The sequence below is a fragment of the Bos indicus x Bos taurus genome, chromosome 21 (genome assembly GCF_003369695.1).
Source record: "Bos indicus x Bos taurus breed Angus x Brahman F1 hybrid chromosome 21, Bos_hybrid_MaternalHap_v2.0, whole genome shotgun sequence".
Classification (NCBI taxonomy): Eukaryota; Metazoa; Chordata; class Mammalia; order Artiodactyla; family Bovidae; genus Bos; species Bos indicus x Bos taurus.
In genome coordinates, this window is record NC_040096.1 from 6,773,394 (window position 1) to 6,793,782 (window position 20,389).

The 20,389-nt window shown below is 47.4% G+C and overlaps 1 protein-coding gene across 3 annotated transcripts in view; it reads left to right on the forward strand.

The window, feature by feature from the left end:
* Window positions 1-20,389, forward strand: part of ADAMTS17 (ADAM metallopeptidase with thrombospondin type 1 motif 17) — a 406,748-nt gene that overhangs the window by 367,077 nt on the left and 19,282 nt on the right. For all 3 annotated transcript variants that reach the window (XM_027520979.1, XM_027520980.1, XM_027520981.1), the window contains exons 20-21: window positions 16,562-16,766; window positions 20,141-20,293. In XM_027520979.1, coding sequence (XP_027376780.1) covers window positions 16,562-16,766; window positions 20,141-20,293 — 358 coding nt within the window. The remainder of the gene's footprint in view (window positions 1-16,561; window positions 16,767-20,140; window positions 20,294-20,389) is intronic.

Genomic DNA, 20,389 nt, shown 5'->3' on the forward strand with positions numbered 1-20,389 from the left:
TCGATTCCTGGGTCAGAAAGATCCACCAGAGAAGGGATAGGCTACCCACTCCAGTATTATTGGGCTTCCTTGTGGCTCAGCTGGTAAAGAATTTGCCTTCAATGCAGGAGACCTGGGTTCAATCCCTGGGTTGGGAAGATTCCCCTGGAGAAGGGGGAGGCTACTCACTCCAGTATTCCGGCCAGGAGAATTTCATGAACTGTATAGTCCATGGGGTCGCAAAGAGTCAGACACAACTGAGCAACTTTCACTTCAATTCACTTCATTTTAACTAGAATATATCAAGGACTCTTTGGGCTTCCCATATGGCACAGTGGTAAAGAATCTGCCTGCCAATGCAGGAAACCCAAGAAAAATGAGTTCGATCCCTGGTTTGGGAAGATCTGCTAGAGTAGGAAATGATAATCCACACCAGTGTTCTTGCCTAGAAAATCCCATGGACAGAGGAGACTGGTGGCCTACAGTCCATGGGGGTTTCAGAAGAGTTGGACACGACTGAGTGACTGAAACAACACACATCCATGACTCTTCCAACTCAATAATAAGAAAAATAAACCAATTTAAAAATGGGTAAATTATCTGAGTAGACATTCTCAGAAGAAGATATGCATATGGCCAATAAGCACACGAAAAGATGTTCAACATCATCAGTCATCAAGGAGTTCAAAAATCAAAACCATAATAAAGTTCAATAAATGGTATTGGGAAGAATGGATATCAAAATATGAAAGAATGAAGTTGGACCTTTACCTTATGTTCAGTCGCTCAGTTGTGTCTGACTCTTTGTGACCCCATGGAGGGCAGCATGCCAGGCCTCCCTGTCCATCACCAACTCCCAGAGTTCACTCAAACTCATGTCCATTGAGTCGGTGATGCCATCCAACCATCTCATCCTCTGTCAACCCCTTCTCCTCCCATCTTCAATCTTTCCCAGCATCAGGGTCTTTTCCAGTGAGTCAGTTCTTCCCATCAGGTGTCCAAAGTATTGGAACTTCAGCTTCAGCATCAGTCCTTCCAATGAATATTCAGGACTGTTTTCCTTTAGGATTGACTGGTTTGATCCCCTTGCATTCCAAGGGAATCTCGAGTCTTCTCCAACACTACAGTTCAAAAGCATCAGTTCTTCGGTGCTCAGCCTTCTTTATGGTCCAACTCTCACATCCATACCATGACTACTGGAAAAACCATAGCTTTGACTATAAGCACCTTTGTCAGCAAAGTAACATTTCTTCTTTTTAATACGACATCTAGGTTTGTCATAGTTTTCTTCCAGGGAGTAAGCATCTTAATTTCATGGTTGCAATCAGCATCTGCAGTAATTTTGGAGCACAAGAAAATAAAGTCTGTCACTGTTCCCATTGTTTCCCCATCTATTTCCCATGAAGTGATGGGACCAGATGCCACAATTGTCATTTTTTGAATGCTGAGTTTTAAGCCAGCTTTTTTACTTTCCTCTTTCACCTTCATCAAGAGTCTCTTCAGTTCCTCTTCGCTTTCTGCTATAAGAGTGGTGACATCTGCATGTCTGAGGTTACTGATATTTCTCCCAGCAATCTTTACCTTATACTATATACAAAAATAAACTCAAAATGGATCAAAGACCTAAATATAAGAGTTAAAGCTAAAACTCTTAGAATAAAATATAGGAAAAAAACTTCATACATTGGTAATGATTTCTTAGATATGACAAAAAGCATAGGCAACGGAAGGGAAAATAGACAAATTGGACATCATCAAATTTGAAAACTGAGCATCAAGGAACATCATCAACAAAGTGAAAAGGCAACCCAAAGCATGGGAGAAAATATTTGCAAGTCATATATTTAATAAAGAAGTAATATCCAGAATATCTAAAGAACTCCTATAACTAAACAACAAATGGTACCCAATTAAGAAATAGGCAAAGAAAATGTTCACTCATTTCTCCAAAGGAGATACACACATGGCTAGTAAGTACTTGAAAAAATGCTCATTATCACTAATCATTAGGGAAATGTCAATCAAACCACAATGAGGACCACTTTGTACCCATGTAGCTAGCTTATATATATAAGCCAGACATATATATATATATATATATATACACACACAGCAAATCAGTGTTGGAGAGGATATGGGGAAATTGGAACCCTCTACACTGTTGATTGAAATGTCAGATGGCGCATCCACTGTGGGAAACAGTACAGTGATTCCTTAAAAACTTAAACACAGAATTACCATATGATCCAGCAAGTCCACCCAAAAGAATTAAAAGAATTATATACCCAAAATTATATACCCAAAAGAATTTTTAAAAAAGGAACTCTAACAGAAATTGTACAGCTAGCTTCATAGCATCATCATTCACAATAGTCAGAGGGTGGAAGCAGTACAAGTGTTCCTCTCTGGACAAACAGACAAATGAAACGTGTTACACATGTACAGTGAAATGCTATTCACCCTCCAAAAGGAAGGAAGTTCTGACAGATGCTGCAACATGGATGAGCCTTGAGGACATTATACTTGGTGAAATAAGACGGTTACAGAAGAACAAACACTGTAGGGATCCACTTATATGAGGCACCTGAGCAGACAGTCATAGAGACGGAAAGTTTGATGATGGGGGCTGGGGGAGAGGGGAAGAAGAGGTTATTGTTTATTGAATCTAATTAATTCAGGTTGGGAAGATGAAAAGTTTTGAGATAATGGTGAGGTTGCACCACAATGTGAATGTATTTAATACTACTGAACTGTACGCTGCAAAGCGTTAAAAACGGTCAATTTTGTACATATTTTACCACAGTACATGAAAACACAATGGGATACCACTTCACACCCACTAACATGGCTGTAATCAAAATGAGAGATAATAGCAAAAATGTATGGGACTGTAGCTCCCCTGGTGGCTCAGATGGTAAAAAAAAATCTTCCTGGAATGAAGGAGACCTAGGTTTGATTCCCAGGTGGGGAAGATCCCCTGGAGAAGGAAATGGCAACCCACTCCAGTATTCTTGCCTGGAGAATCCCATGGACAGAGAAGCCCAGTGGGCTACGCAAAGAGTCGGACATGACTGAGCAACACACACACACAAATGTTAGTGTGGAGAATTTAGATTTTCATATGCTACTATAGAAATGCAAAACGGTGGAGCTGCTTTGGAAACAGTCTGGAATTTCTCAAATTGTTAAACATAGAGTTAGCATATGATCCAGCAGTTCCACTCCTTGGTATATAGTCAAAAGAAATGAGAACACATGTCCATACAAAAACTATCCACTGACGTTCACTGTAGCATTATTCGTAATAGTTGAAATGTGGAAATAACCCAAATGTCCCTCAACTGATGAACTGATAAATATGGCATATCCATACAATCAAATATTATTCAGTAACAAAAGGGAATGAAATACTGATAGGTGCTATCATGTGGATGAGCCTTGGAAACATCATGCTCAGTGAAAGAATCCAGGCACAAAGAACCACATGTTATGTGTCCATTTATATGAAATGTCCAGAAGAGGCAAGTCTATAGAGACGAAAAGTAGGTTAGGGATTGCTTAGGGCTTAGAGGGGTAGGAGGGGGGATCTACTGGGAGATGACAGCTAAGAGTTGTAGAGTCTCTTTGGAGGGTAATGAAAACATGCTAAATTGATTGTGATGGTTATTTCACAACTCAGAATATTATTGTTCTCTTTATATGGATGAATTGTAGAGTATGTGAATTAGGTCTCAATGGAACTGTTAAAATCATGCTTCTGCTTGCTAATGTATGACCTTGGGCAAGCCACTTAAGCGCTCTGTGCCTTGATTTCCTCATCTGTAGAATGGCTCTCTGTAGGATTGTTACAGGGATCAAATAATTCGAATCATGTTAAGTGCTCAGAACATTGCCTAGTTCATAGGCAGCTCCCAAAATGGTTAGCTGGTGCAATATCTAGAAAAACCACTCCTGAAACATATTCCCTTAAGTTGTATTTTAGCAAAGCTTTCCTTCCCTGCCCCCTCCCTCCCTCCGCGGCTCCCTCCCTCCCTGGCTCCCTGCCCCCTTCCCTGCCTCCTTCTCCCTTCCCTGTCCCCTCCCTCCCCCACCTTCCCTGCCCCCTGCCTCCCCCGCTTCCCTGCCCCTTCCACCCTCCCCCTCTCTTCCTCCTTCCTTCCTCTTCCTTTCCCTGGCACGTGAGAACTAACCACACTGACTCAAGAACCTTTTCAGGGAAGCATGGCAAGGTCTCAGACTGACCCAGCTTGGTTTTCAGAGGGGGACTAATGTCCTGTAGCAGAAGCTCACGTGCACAGGCCCGTGTATTCTCTCCCAATCACGCACTGCAGGCTCTCATTTCCTCCTGGAAAAAAACAAATATGTGGATAATATTCCTTTTCAAGGAAATGTATACGAGAACCCATAATTCTCAAGTTTTAAATGGAGAAATGTTGCGTTGAAACTTCGTGTGCAGCTGTGAGGTGTCCCCCTCTGTCCCCTGGGAGAACCTCGCAGCCCTGCCCGTTAAGTCCTGGTCGTGCCTCCCCGCCCCGCTCCTCTCACGGACATCTGCTCAATAAAAGCAGCCACGTATCTTCGGGGACTTTAAATGGCACATGTTAAAGGCGTGTTTTGATTGTTCTCATAACAGAGCTGCTGGCTGCAGCCGGCCCTGAGCTATGAGAGCGACCCGGGCGGACGCGGCGTCTGCCGCTGCTGCGTCCTCCGTGGTGTTTCTGGGACGAGGCCCGGGAGGTCCGGCTCCGGGCCAGCGGCTTCTGCCACGTCTGCTCAGCCCAGGCCGGCGGCGCACGTGGTGAGCACAGCCCGAGTGTCCTGGGAGAGCCCTGTCATCCGCGGAAGGCAGAGCTCTGCTGGCCTGACCTCGGCCGGACACTCACAGCCCCGCGTGCGGCAGCCCTGCCCCAGGGGGAAAGGAAGATGTCCGTCCCTGGGGCTCCCCCGTGGGCATCCCCCTGGGGCCTTTACCTGCTGTGAGGTCAGCATCCAGTCCTGCTTTATGGATGAGAGCCAGGGGCTCAGAGCGGGGAGAAAACGCGCACCAAGTTACAGGACTCAGCACTCAAGCAGGTTCTTCATATTCCTATCATCTGAATCATACAGATTTATTGAAAATTTTCTAAAAATTCAAATGAATTTGTTCTGGTTCCAAATGCCCATATAGACGAGCCATTCCAGAGGGCTTTGAGGAACAGCAGTTCCTCTGAATAAGACAGATGTCTAGACTGAGAATAATAGTTATAGCAGCAATAACAGCTGATATTTATCAGGCCCACAGAGCGCCAGGCCTGAGCTGACCTCCTGGCAGAGGCTTGAGTACTGACTTGTCCAAGGTCACACAGCTGGCAAGCTGATGGAAGGAATACTCAAGGCCAGGCCCATCTGATCCCAGGATCCTGAACGCGACCTGCAGAGACTTTGAGAATGTCTGGCTCTAGTAAGTGGGCATCTTTCACCCTTGGGGCATCCTGATGAAATCGGTCAGGTGTCCCCTAACCAGAGCATGAGTGTGTAAATACAAAAAGGAAGTCCCTGGGTCGGGGCACAGAGGGCTCACCCACTTAATAGCTGGTGGGCTTTGGGCCAGTGTTGCTGTCTCTCGGAGTCAGTTCCTCCATCTGTGAAGCAAACCCAGCAGGCCCTGAGCCGCCTTCCTCTGGGAATTCTGGTGGGTCAAAGGCAAGATGGCAGTGAAAAAGTCCTGGGCAGGGCTTCCTGGGTGGCTCTGTGACAAAGAATCTGCCTGCAATTCAGGAGACCCTGGTTCAATTCCTGGGTCAGGAAGATCCCCTGGAGAAGGGATAGGCTACTCATTCCAGTATTCTTGGACTTCCCTGGTAGCTCAGATGGTAAAGAATCCAGCTGCAGTGCAGGATATCTGGGTTCGATCCCTGGGTTGGGAAGATCCCCTGGAGAAGGGAAAGGCTACCCACTGCACTATTCTGACCTGGAGAATTCCATGGACCGTACAGTGCGTGGGGTCCAAAGAGTCAGACGTGACTGAGCAACTAAGTACAGCACATTCGTATCTGGAAAGTCCTGTGGACAGAGGAGCCTGGTAGGCTACACAGTCTGTATGATTGTGGCCAAGTCTTCCCCTCACGGTGCTGTCCACACCAGGCCCCTGGCTTCCCTCCCCAGCTGGCCTCCAGCTTCTCAGACACGGCCCAGGTCTCCAACAGGTCATCTGCTCTGCCGCTTGGCCCAGATGACTTTCCAGGAGGCACTGCCAGTGGGCAGGGTGGCCCACGGGTCCAGACAGGTGGCTCTAGGAGCCACTGCTTGCCGCCCTCGGCCGTTCTCAGCATCCCCTTCTCACATCCTCACTCACCTTCTCGCCCGCATGCAGCTTGCTTGACCGGAGGCTCCCAAGTCATGGCACATCTTGCTGACCTCTAGGTCTAGTTTCCAAAGGTGGAGTGTCACCCCAGCACTGAGGGTTTGTGGATCCCACTTTGTAGGCATCAAACCAAATCTGCTAAAAGTGCCAGCATCTCCTCTTCACCCTCATCCATTCTGCACTTACAGCGCTGGTGACTGGTCTCCCCAGTCCTCCCCCCCATCAGCTTCGCCGCCTCCTGGCTAAATCCAGGGATGCTCTTCAGCCTCATCCAGCCCAGCCCTTCTTGGTGCCTCTTGCACTGTCCACTTGCCCTCACCGGCCTTTCTCATCACCTCTCCTCCCACTCCCATGACTGAGTCCAACCCCAGGTGCTTGCACTCCCCAAGCCCTGCCCCCTGTCCTCCAGTATAAGCTCCCCGGATGAGTCGTTAGTCGTTCTTACCCTTGCTGTCTACCAGGACTTTATTGCTTTTGACTTCCAACCCTGTGTCTCCCATCAGGTGGCACCCTTGACCTCCAGAACTGCACCTGCAGACCCTTCCCAGCACCACCGAGTGGCCTAGCGGCCACCTGAAAGTAATACCCCCCTTCCACCCCCAGGTCAACTCCCCTCCCTGTGTTCTTCCCTCGCAGTGGAGGCACCACCAGCATCCTCTGGACCAGTTAGAATCCTGAGCTTAACTCTTGCCTTCTTTCTCTCCATGACCCCATGTACCCACAGCCCTGTCAACTCCACCCTTTCATAGGCTTGTATCAGCGTGCCTGTTTTCCATTTCTCTGCTGCCTTGGTGAAACCCATCATCTTGCCCCAGGGTACACGATCACCGGAGACCCCCAAGGCAGCTTTCCTCCTGCCCACCCTGAAGTATCCTTTAGGATTGGTCATCCCAAACTCACAGTTGCTCCTCAACATTTCATGGGTAGGTGCTCGCTCTCAGAGCCCTGAGCCCTGTTTCTTTGCTTGACCAACTTCACCTTGACCTTCACGACCCAGCTCAAGCTCCATTTCATCCACTGCACTTATCAGACAGTGATGACATTGCCTGTTTTTATGTTTCCCTCTCCCCCAAGGACCACACGCTTGACCGAGCTTTGTGAAGGTGGGGCTGCTGAGCTGAGTGCCCGGGCCCTTGGTTCAGGGCTTGGCATGAAGTTGATGAGGCTGGACAAAGGAGCCATCCCAGTAGCCAAAATCTCTTTAACCTCCCTGCAGCTTCCTGGAGCTTCCGGGCTGTTTCACATCCTTCTTTTTATGCTGTGTGTGGTATTTTCCCTGTGGGATATTTGATTCTGTGTTGGGAATTTGCATGTCTCTACAACAGATGCTCAGGCAATCACATACAGGTGCCTTACCTCGATTAATTTACTTATTGTAAAGAACTTTCCTGGCTCAGAGACAGGCACAGACTAGGTGCCAATGCCAGATCCTTACTGCTGACCCATTTTGGAGATGGATAAAACTGACCCCACAGGCAAACCACTTGCTATCTTAAACACTTGTTATGTTGAAAAAGAACAGCTCACACTTTTTTCACAGTTTGAAGTTGCTGAAAATGAATGACCCACAAATGTCTTCTTTTTGGTTATCTGTGTTGGAGATTCACTTTCTAGTCAACCTAAAATAACTGTGTTAGTAGAATGTGATCCTAAAGATGCCATTGTTTCTTTGTGAGACAGTCACATTTCAGCAGATTGCATGAGATCTTTACCTAGTTTAAGTCTTAAATAAAGACTTGAATAGAAACTGAATTTTGAATAGAAGATACAATTTCTCAGAACTATTAATGTGATGTATACTTAAAATACTGACCATCAAAGATGTCTGCATCCTAATCCCTGGAACTCATGAAAATATTAGGTTACATGTCAAAGGAAAGTTAGGGCTGCAGGTGGAATTAGGTTGTTATAGGTCTCCCCCAAATAAAGTTACCAGAACCTGGGAGACAGACATGGAACAGACTCCTCAGAGTCCTCAGAAGGAAACCACCCTGCCATCACTTTAATTTTTTTACTTCCAGCCGCCAGAGCTGTAAGAGAATAAATTCTTGTTGTTTTAAGCCCTTCTTTGGGATTGGAATGAAAACTGAACTTTTCCAGTCCTGTGGCCACTGCTGAGTTTTCCAAATTTGTCAGCATATTGAGTGCAGCACTTTCATAGCATCATCTTTTAGTATTTGAAATAGCTCAGCTGGAATTCCATCACCTCCACTAGCTTTGTTCATAGTGATGCTTTCTAAGGCCCACTTGACTTCACATTCCAGGATGTCTGGCTCTAGGTGAGTGATCACACCATCATGGTTATCTCGGTCATGAAGATCTTTTTTTGTGTAGTTCTTCTGTGTATTCTTGCCACCTCTTCTTAATATCTTCTACTTCTGTTAGGTCCATACTGTTTCTGTCCTTTATTGAGCCCATCTTTGCATGAAATGTTCCCTTGGTATCTCTAATTTTCTTGAAGAAGATCTCTAGTCTTGCCCTTTCTATAGCTGTCCTCTATTCCTTTGTGTTGATGACTTAGGAAGGCTTTCTTATCTCTCTGTGCTTCTCTTTAGAACTCTACATTCAGATGGATGTATCTTTCCTTTTCTCCTTTGCATTTCACTTCTCTTCTTTTCTCAGCTATTTGTAAGGCCTCTTCAGACAATCATTTTGCCTTTTTGCATTTCTTTTTCTTGGGAATGGTCTTGATCACTGCTTTCTGTACAATGTCATGAACCTCAATCCATAGTTTTTGAGGCACTCTGTCTATCAAATCTAATCCCTTGAATTTATTTTTGTCACTTCCACTGTATAATTGTAAGGGATTTGATTTAGGTCATACTTGAATAGTCTAGTGGTTTTCCCTAATTTCTTCAATTTAAGTCTGAATTTAATGATCTGAGCCACAGTCAGCTCCCCGTCCTGTTTTTGCTTGACTGTATAGAGCATCTCCATTTTGGCTGCAAAGAATATAATCAGTCTGATTTCTGTATTGACCATCTGGTGATGTCCACGTGTAGAGTCTTCTCTTGTGTTGTTAGAAGAGGGTGTTTACTATGACCAGTGCATTCTGTTGGCAAAACTCTATTAGCCTTTGCCCTGGTTCATTTTGTACTCCAAGGCCAAACTTGCCTGTTACTCCAGGTATCTCTTGACTTCCTAGTTTTGCATTCCAGTCCCCTATGATGAAAAGGACATCTTTTTTTGGCGTTAGTTCTGGAAGGTCTTGTAGGTTCATTTAACCATTCAGCTTCAGCTTCTTCGGCATTAGTGGTTGGAGCATAGACTTGGATGACTGTGATATTGAATGGTCTGCCTTGGAAACGAACAGAGATCATTCTGTCATTTTTAAGATTGCACCCAAGTACTGCATTTTGGACTCTCTTGTTGACTATGAGGGTTACTCCATTTTTTTAAGGGATTCTTGCCCACAGTAGATACAATGGTCATCTGAGTTAAATTCACCCATTCCAGTCCATTTTTGTTCACTGATTCCTAAAATGTCAATGTTCACTCTTTGCCATCTCCTGTTTGACCACTTCTAATTTGCCTTGATTCATGGACCTAACATTCCAGGTTCCTATGCAATAGTGTTCTTCACAGCATCAGACTTTACTTCCATCACCAGTCACATCCATAACTGGACGTTGTTTTCACTTTGGCTCCATCTCTTCATTCTTTCTGGAGTTATATCTCCACTCTTCTTCAGTAGCATATTGGGTACCTACCAACCTGGGGTGTTCATTTTTCAGTGTCCTGTCTTTTTGCCTTTTCATACTGTTCATAGGATTCTCGAGGCAAGAATACTGAAGTGGTTTGCCATTCCCTTCTCCAGTGGACTATGTTTTTGTCAGAACTCTCCACTTTGATCCATCTATTTTGGGTGGCCCTACATGGTGTGGCTCATAGTTTCCTTGAGTTAGACAAGGCTGTGGTCCATGTGGTCATTTTGGTTAGTGTTTTGTACTTGGGGTTTTCATTCTGTCTGCAGTGACCACAGGACTAGAAAAGGTCAGTTTTCATTCCAATCCTAAAGAAAGACAATGCCAAAGAATGTTCAAACTACCACACAATTGCAGTCATCTCACACACTAGCAAAGAAATGCTCAAAATTCTCCAAGCAAGGCTTCAACAGTACATGAACCAAGAACTTCCAGATGTTCAAGCTGGATTTAGAAAAGGCAGAGGAACCAGAGATCAAATTTCCAACATTCATTGGATCATAGAAAAAGCAAGAGAGTTTCAGAAAAACATCTATTTCTGCTTTACTGACTATGCCAAAGTCTTTGACTGTGTGGATCACAACAAACTGTGGAAGAGTTTGGGAATGCCAAACATAAAGAGATGGGAATGCCAGACCACCATACCTGCCTCCTGCGAAATCTGTATGCAGGTCAAGAAGCAAAAGTTAGAACTGGACATGGAACAACAGACTGGTTCCAAATTGGGAAAGGACTACGTCAACGGTGTATATTGTCACCCTGTTTATTTAACTTATATGCAGAATATATCATGAGAAATGCCAGGCTAGATGAAGCACAAGCTGGAATCAACATTGCCAGGAGAAATATCAATAACCTCAGATAGGCAGATGACACCACCCTTATGGCAGAAAACAAAGAGGAACTAAAGAGCCTCTTGATGAAAGTTAAAGGGGAGAGTGAAAAAGCTGGCTTAAAACTCAACATTCAGAAAACAAAGATCATGGCATCTGGGCTCATCACTTCATGGCAAATAGATGGGAAAACAATGGGAATAGTGAGAGACTTTATTTGGGGGGGCTCCAAAATCATCGCAGATGGTGACTGCAGCCATGCTTGCTCCTTGGAAGAAAAGCTATGACAAACCTAGACAGCATATTAAAAAACAGAGACATTACTTTGGTGACAAAGATTCATCTAGTCAAAGCTATGGTTTTTCCAGTAGTCATGTATGGATGTGAGAGTTGAACTATAAAGAAAGCTGAGCACCGAAGAATTTATGCTTTTGAACTGTGATGTTGGAGAAGACTCTTGAGAGTCCCTTGGACTGCAAGGAGCTCCAACCAGTCCATCCTAAAGGAAATCAGTCCTGAATATTCATTGGGAGGACTGATGCTGAAGCTGAAGTTCCCATACTTTGGCTTCCTGATGAGAAGAACTGATTCATTGGAAAAGACCCTGATGGTGGGAAAGATAGAAGGCAGGAGGAGAAGGGGATGACAGAGGAAGAGATGGTTGGATGGCATCACCGACTCAATGGACATGAGTTTGAGCAAGCTCCCAGAGTTGGTGATGGACAGGGAAGCCTGGTGTGCTGCAGTCCATGGGGTTGCAAAGAGTCAGACACCACTGAGCAACTGAACTGAACTGTTTTAAGCCACTCAGCTTGTGGTACTTCTTCGCAGCAGCTCTAGGAAATTAATACAGGTTTCTAGTCATCTGGTTTTTCCTGAATTATCTGAGTGGGTCCAGTATAATTGCAAGGGTCCTAAACCAGAAGAGGGAAGCAGAAGAGAAGGTTGAAGTGATATAGTGCGAGAAGAGTTCTTCTTGATTTACTGGTTTTGAAGACAGAAGAAGGTGCCACCAGCCGGGGACTCAGGGCAGTGTATAGAAGCTAGGAAAGACAAGGAAGCAGAGTCTTCCTCGAGTCTCCAGAAGGAACCAGCCGTGCAGCACCTTGATTTTAGCCCCTTGAGATCCACGTTAGTTTTTCTGCCTCCAGAAGTGAAAGATAATCAGTCTGTATTTTTTTGTGCCCTTAAGTTTATAGCAGTTTGCGACAGCAGTTAAAAAAAAAAAAAAAAACAGGGTGTCAGGTAGTGACAGCGCTGTCCAAAAGCTAGTAGTCCCCCCTCATCCATGGGCCGTACACCCCAAGCCCCCCAGTAGATGCCCGAAACCCAGGATAGTACTGAACCCTGCAGGTATTTACATACTGTGTATTTCCTGTACTAAGCGGCAGGGAGCCTATACAGTGTGGATAAGCTGGGCAAAGGCATGGACCCCATCCCGGGTGGGACTGACTGGGATGGTGGGAGATTTCATCCCACTGCTCAGAACAGAGCACAGTTTAAACTATGAATTGTTTATTTCTGGAATTTCCCACTTAATGTCTTCAGATTGCAGTTGGCTGCTAGTAAACTGGGGAAAGTGAAGCCACAGATAAAGGCGGAAAACTACCTGATTAGAATGATTGAACTTGGCACACGTACAAAGGAGGTGCATCTGTGTCGGCTGGACAGGAGAGGCTGACCTGACCCTGTGGGAATGGGGGAGGGACCTGAATGATGGAAGTATTATGGTGGCTTCATCAAGAATTACAGTTTTATTGCTTTTAAGAAGAATTACTAACTCAAACTCAGCTAATGAATGTCGCTGTTAAGATTTTTAGAGGATATGAGTGAAGAAAGCTCAGGTTTGCATTGTAATTGTAGTACACATTGTTGTGTGGAACTGTTGGCCCTTCTCAAGTTAGTAGACTTGGAATCGATGGGACTTGACTGTGATGTCCAGGCGTGTGATGTCATCTCCTGTCCCACATGGGCTTCATGCAGCCGAGGCCCTTCAGCGGAAGTGGTTTCTTTCTGTCACCGAAAGCAAAGTCTTAGGGAGGCCACTTTTCATCCGCATTCCTCACCGAGGTGTTTCTTAAGTTCAGGAGCAAGAAGGTCCAGCTGAAAAATAGTTCCAATAACCTTTAGCAGGTGTGCCTACGACACAGAGCCCTCCTGTCGGTGGCTCGGCACATGTTTCAGGCAGGGATGGACCTAAGGATTCTTCTGGAAAGAGGACAAGGGTACGTGAGCTCTTTTCCATCCTGTCAGCCTTTTGAAAAGTACCAGCTTCCGGTGGCTCAGATGGTAAAGAATCCGATCAAACACTGACCTGGGTTCGATTCCTGGGTGCAAAGATCCCCTGGAGGAGGGCTTGGCGACCCACTCCAGTATTCTTGCCTGGAGAATCCCCATGGACAGAGGAGTCTGGTAGGAGTCCATGGGGTCACAAGAGTCGGACATGACTGAGCGACTAAGCACAGCACACAGCAGACACGAGAGGTAAAGGAGAGGAGGACCTAGGGGGCTGGCAGTCCCTCCAAGCTCTATGGGAATCTGACCCCCACAGACCTGACTTTTCTAGCCAGTGGTGGGCCGGGAGGAGCCCCCAAGGCAGGACTGCTGAGCCCTGCCAGCAGTTCCCTGTCTCCTGTCCCTGTGTCCTGGATGTGACCTTTGTGTGAACAGAGTTGGTACCCACATTCCCTAGAGCACATGCTCTGATTGTGTGCCCAGAAGTGGAGAAGCTGGCACCCATGGCAGTGGCATGCATGTGGAGGCAATGATAGCCCCATGAGTATGCCATGGCAGTGTTTGCGTATCCCATGAGTATCCCACAGTGGGGATGTGCTGTGCTTCTGGGCTCAGCCCTGGGAAGCACAGCAAATACAAAAGGCAGCAGCAGGATTCTAGGCCATTTCACAGGTCAGCACAACAGCCTGACCTCAACCTAAAACCTAGGTCTCCACCTAAAACCTAACACTTACATTTGCAAAGTTAATTGCAAAAGGTCAGGACGAAGGAGATTTGGCCGAGAGTCAGTTCTTGAGAGAAAAACATAATAGGTGCTAGCAGAGGTCAGTGTAGTTGGTTGCTTTAAGAAAAAAAGGAAATGGCGCAGAGTTGGGGAGCATTCATGAAAGCAAGTCCCCACTTAAAGAGAAAACCAGCACATTCTCTCGCCACTTTCAGGTCACATCTGGACCATCCTATTTGTGACATATCAATCCATTTTAAGAACAGCAGTGACTGATTTGAGACTTACAATGGATTGAGAATCTGTACATTATTCTGATCAAGAGAAGAGAAAACTTAAAAGGGGAACCAAAGACCTATCTTCAGATATTTGAGAGGGAATTCTTATACTCTAAAGACCAGGACTAGGAGAAATGGGTAGGAGTTGGTTCACGTCTTTCAGAAGTGTTCAAGCATTTGTCAGGCACTGAAATGGAAGCAAGGCTGCGTGCCACCTGCAAAGTCTTCATTTCCCACCAAGAAGACACAGAATAACAACAATACCAGTTCCATTATACGGCAGTGTGCCAGGCACTGCCAGAAGCAGTCTGCAGGCGGTGTGCTGCTTGTCCTCGCCCCCAAGGCTGGCACTGCATCTCCATCTTCGTAGCATAAGCAAGGGGTCTGATGAGAGGAGCGTCACTGTAGTTAGTCCCTGGGCCACGAAGGACAGAGTGGTGAGCTCTGCCAAGGGGTCTGGAATGAGCTCTAGATGAGGTGGCCTGAGCTTGCCCTAAGGGATGAGGAGGAGTCATGTCAGGATGGAACTGGGTAGCCCCATCTTCTCAAAACTTAGCCCAACACCCCCCAGCATCCCAGCTGGTCCAGGCCACCCTTTTCTCCCACCTGGACCACTGCAGTGGCCTCCTCCCTGCCCTCCCTAAAGCCTCCACCCACTGTAGGCTCGCCGCCGCGCAGAGCCAGGGTGGCCCTGGAGGGGCGTGCCCTCCTTTCGCTAAAGCCCCCAGACTGCATCTTATTGAAGCAGGAGGCAGCAGCCCGCCAGGCCCTGCGTGACCTCCCGCTGCGGCCTCTCAGGTCCTGCCCTCTCCTGCTCACCCCCTCCCCGGCCACGCTTGCTCCCGGCTGCCCTCGGCCCTGCCAACACACGCCGCCTCCAGGGCCTTTGCACCTGCTGTGCGCTCTGCCGACATCTTCTCCCAGAAAGCACGGGGCTCCTGCCTCACTTCCTCCCAAGCGCTGTCCATGGCAGACCATGCCCCACCTTGGATAAAATAGTGCTAACCCTCGCCTCGCCTCGTCCGCCCCGTGCTGCTTTGCTTTCCTCTGAAGCACTTATTACGGTGTGGCACATTCTCTCTGTGTCTGTGATATAGAACATGTTATACGGCAGGCTACAGTCCATGGGTCGCAAAGAGTCCAACATAACTGAGCAGCTAACACTCACCTTCAATCAGCTTTCATGCGCTCTATTACAGTACGTTGGATTCTGTTGTATATTGCTCACCGGTTTACTTTCTGTCCCCAAGATTCAGAGGCAGGCTTTGTTTCGTTCTCTGCCTCATCACCAGCACCTAGATGTTTCCAAGGGGGATGGCCTCATCAGGTGGGATCTGGGTCTGACTGTTGTGAGAACTGAGTGGTTATCAGCCCTGACCCTCCAGGCGGCACTGCTTTGTCAGGCAGTGAGCTCCTGGAACTGCCACTACTGGGGGCTCGCAAGGGCTTTCCAGGTGGTGCTCGTGGTGAAGAACCCACCTGCAATGCAGGAGATGTGGGTTCGATCCCTGGGTCGGGAAGATCCCCTGGAGGAGGAAATGGCAACCCACTCCAGTATTCTTGCCTGGAGAATCCCATGAACAGAGGAGCCTGGCAGGCTACAGTCCATAGGGTCACAAAGAGTCGGACATGACGGAGGCGACTCGGCACACACGCGTGCCAGGGACCACAGCACAGAGAGTCCCTGAAAGGACATTCCAAGCCCTGTTTGGGTCCTGAGAAATCATGATTCTTAAACTGCCTAGCTCCTTTCCAGCACCGTAAGGCCAGCGGAGACCTGACAGAGTTGGGATCATTGAAATGTTAGGCAGGTGGAGAAAGCCATAGTTGAGCACTTTCAGCTGGTGGCCTCAGCAGCTTAGTCACTCTCCAGAGACTTTGACCATCCCGAGTTGCCTCCTCAAGAGTGACAGTCCCCACTCAGAAGGGCCCGCCACCGTTTGGAAAGCAGGGAGGCCTGGTGTGTTTGAGCTGGGGCTAGGGCGTCCTCTGTCGAGGGCTGTGCCGGTCACCTTTTGCTGCAGTGACGAACAACCCCAGAATCCCAGTGGCATACCACAGCATCATGTATGGCAGAGCCCAGCGGTGGGGCAGCTCCTGTACTGGACCTGCTGTTCTCACGGCAGAGAGCAGGAAGAGAGAGAGACGAGCCACAGAGTCACCCAGAGCTTCTGCTGGGATGTGGCCCGCTTCGTGTCCATCACACCTGAACAAAGATGGCCCAAGATAGCAGGATGGAGACATAGGGACAGTAACAGTCTGATGTGGGGAGTGGGGTCAGAAAGGTTTCTGTCCTGAGAAGACCACTGAACCACTCGACTCAGACAGCTCTGATAGTCTGGAATTATCTCCAAACCCAACTGCAAAGCTGCATCCGCCTTCTTCCCTCCCACAGCAGGCCCACGATGCTGCGATCTGTCTGGAAGGCCCTTTGTCCTCTTACCGTCTTGTCTTTCTCCGGGCAGGTGGGTGGCAGGCCCGTGGAGCCCCTGCTCAGCAACCTGCGAGAAGGGCATCCAGCACCGGGAAGTGACCTGCGTGTACCAGCTGCAGAACGGCACTCATGTTGCCACCCGGCCCCTCTACTGCCCCGTGCCCCGGCCATCGCCAGTGCAGAGCTGCGAGGGCCAGGACTGCCTGTCCATCTGGGAGGCGTCGGAGTGGTCACAGGTGGGTGCCTGGGCTGCCCTCAGGGCTGAGACGACCGCCAGGGCCCCGGGGCCTTGTCTGCAAGGACCCCAAAATGGCCCCTTTCCCTCCGTGCTGTTTGTGACACATCCGCAGGAATATCCTCACCCAGACCCTGGAGCAGCTCAAAGCCGCGTTCTGGGTCACATATTCTCAAATTCCATCTGATGTTTCAACATGGCCCAAAAATCATGGATAGTGTATTTTTTATAATATATATCACAGTACTGTTTGTTTTCTGTGAGAATTCTCTTGTAAATATAGATGGAGGGATGGATAGTTGGATGGATAGGAGATAGGTAGGTGGGTAGACAAATAGATACCTTTTCATCTCTTTTACGCACTCTGGACCTGTAGGGTGGTTAGGTTGGGAAAGTGCTTTCAAAGACTTGCCTTCAGCTCCACGGCAGTCTTGGTGGAGCTGCCTTTGCAAGAGGCGGGCGGATGCTGGGAGAGACAGCTTTTGGTGTGTGAGTTGGAGTCACAAATCTCATGCCATGTAACATTTTGGAAAGAGGTCAATTAAGCTTTAAGTTTTAACTTTGAAGACTGATCCTGGAAATATTTTATCTTTGGTAATATCATCCATCAAGGCTTTGCAGTGAACTTACATTAATGATTTTGATTGTTTGGCTATAAAACAAACAAACCAAATAAAATAGCTGAATAAAGGGCAAGCTTCCCCGAGGTCTTCCATCAGACGTGTTCTAGGAAAGTCAGAAAAGCTAAATCCAAGACACTCTTCAGTGTGGAAAGTATTTTTAAAGTTTCTTTTTATTGCCAAACAGTTGGAATTATTTTGAATAAGAAAGTATTCAGCCCATTTTTAATGAAGGAAAAGTCTGCCCTTGGGCGACTGAATTTACTTTTTAGGCAGATTCTGACATGTACCTGTTTAAAGAGGAGAGGTTTTTGCCTACCCCTTAGGATATTTTAGGGAAAGGACAGAGTTTAATTTTTTTTTTAATTTTTTCTCTTTACATGTACCTAGGTTAAGAAGTTTAACATTCAGTGGGCTTTTAGGGAGGGTAGTTGGAAAGCTAGGGGCAGGTGTGTAGTCTCCCTTGCCATGAGCTTAGGGCCTTGATCACCTGGTTCTTGATCCAAATAAGATTTATGTTTTAATCAGAAAAACCATAAATTTTCCACCTATAGGACTCTTACAGGGAAAAGAAAAAAATGCCTCTTACCAAATAAACAAGCCTGACATAATCAACTATCATTATAGTCTTAAAGAGGTCTATTTTGGAAAGTGTGAGACAGTTGGAGCAAGATTTAAAGAAATATCTCCATCTCTGTTTCTGTATCTGTGTGTTGCCTGATGCTAGTCCTGAAATAGTATCCACACCAATCAGTCTAATTCTGCCTCAGCCAAGGCTCACAATGCTTCTTTATAAACATTTGATGCAGAATCAAATCTTTCCTCCCTGAGATGCTCACAAAATTGGTATCCCTACAACTTTACCACATACGGAAGTACCTCTTACACTTCTTCTTCTGGAAACAAATGGGTTTAAATTTCTCCTGGGTGAGTTTTTATTGCTGGGCTTGCCTGTATTCAGCTGGCAGTGTTGCCCACTGGCACCAGGAGTCCCCAGCTTCTTCCCCACTTCGTCAGAATAAGGAACAAATATTAAAAGGAAGCAAAAGGTAGCAACTGTCTCCTGTCTTTGACTTCTGGTTCGTACCCCTGGGTCAGAAACCAAGAGAGAAATTGGACATTGCCCTCCCAGGTCCCTTGCAGGGTGATCCCAGCCTGCAGCAGTGCCCTCCCTAAAGGCTTTCCCACCAACAGGCTGCTGGTCAAAAGGGGCCAGACCAGGATTTGGTCAAGAAGTGGGCTGGGTGTTGAGTGTTTGAAGTCCCTTTAAAACTCACACACAAGATCAAATGCAATTGCTCTTCCAACCCCTTGCCCCTCAATGATACCATAATGACCTGTGAAATGTGTATTTCTTCTAAAACAAACCAGTTTAAATTCATCTCAAAAAAGTAAATAAAGAAAACAAGAATAGGACCTTGAGATGGAGAGCTAGGTTGAATTCATAGGAAAAATCAAACTAGATAACATTTTGAGATAAATGTTAATAACAAATAGAACATTTGTCCTTTATGTGCATTTTTCCAGTGGACATAGTGGAACTTGTGAAAAGTCAAGTTTGTTGTAGCTCAAGAAAAATCGCTATGTACCCTCCCATATTTTCGTCAATCACGCAAGTGTGAGAACCAAAGTTAGAGCTGTTGGGGCTCCACTCGTGCTTCTGCGGCTGATGGGACCCCCCCCCCCCCAGCTGTTGGGAGGGAGTCCCCTCTGGATCTCCCGGGTCTCTTCATGTCTGTGCATTGGACAGAACCCTGCCTTCAGCCCACCATCTCTGCAGGCTGCATTTTTGTCTCCATGGTGGGGACTGGGCTTCCCCACATGACGAACCAAAGGGTGGGCTCCCCAGGTTCCCCAACCAGGTCACCTCTGCTTGCTGATCAAGTCAGTTATGTCTCCCAGGATCAAGGGTCCTCTCCTCCTTGTGCTTTGTTTTTTTCTTCCCCAAACTCGTTTATTTTTAACTGAAGGAAAATTGCTTCACAATATTGTGTTGGCCTCTGGCGTCCGTCCACGTGAGTCAGCTGCGGGTATACATGTGTCTCTCCCTCTTTAACCTCCCCCCGACCTCCCACCCCTCCCACCCCTCCAGGTAGTTACAGAGCCAGGATTTGAGTTCCCTCCTGCTTTGTTTTGAGATGGGTAAGAACTCACTCGTGTCAGCCAGGCATCAGCCGATCTCCAGCCCAGAGAGTAGGGCTGGGAACTTACCAACTGGGCTCCAGACCACCCCCCAGGTCTGCCTCCTCTGTGCCTTGTCACCTCCCCAGCTCTGTCCATGTTTCCATGGATCTTGCTGCCTAGGGGTGTGGGAAACTGAGGATTCACGCATCACTCCTCTGGGTCCCCTGCCCACACCATCTCTTCCTGTGTTTCCCAGGAAGTAAAATAGCACAGGGAACATTACCCTGTTACCATTCTTGGCGTTCACATGAAACCCAGGGGCTTGCCAGGCACCTTCTGTGAGAGTCACTGGGGGCTTTGCTCTCCATCTCCTCCCCGCCGCCAACCCTGAACTGGTGCCTTTGCTCCAGAGTGGCTCAGGCCAAGCACAGGACCTGGAGGCCAGCTGGGCGGAGCCGGGTGGGACCATGTGCATAAGACTCAAAAAGGCCAGGAGCTTTTCGAGGACAGAAAAATAGCATCCTCATCCTTGCATCCTCAGTGCTGGGGCTGGTACCTGGTAGGCACTTAACAGGTGTGGATAGACCTGACTGGATTGGACTGGATTCAGTCTCCGAGTGGTGTCTTGCAGTGTTCTGCCAGCTGTGGCAAAGGCACACAGAAACGGACTGTGACATGCACCAACTCCCAAGGAAAATGCGATGCGTCCACTAGGCCGAGAGCCGAGGAGCCCTGTGAGGACTACTCCGGCTGCTACGAGTGGAAAACTGGGAGCTGGTCTAAGGTGAGTATGGTGCCTGCGCGCCCATCCTGCCCGGAAGCGGAGGCGCCTCAGGGGCTCAGCCCTCCCACATCCTGCCCGGAAGCGGAGGCGCCTCAG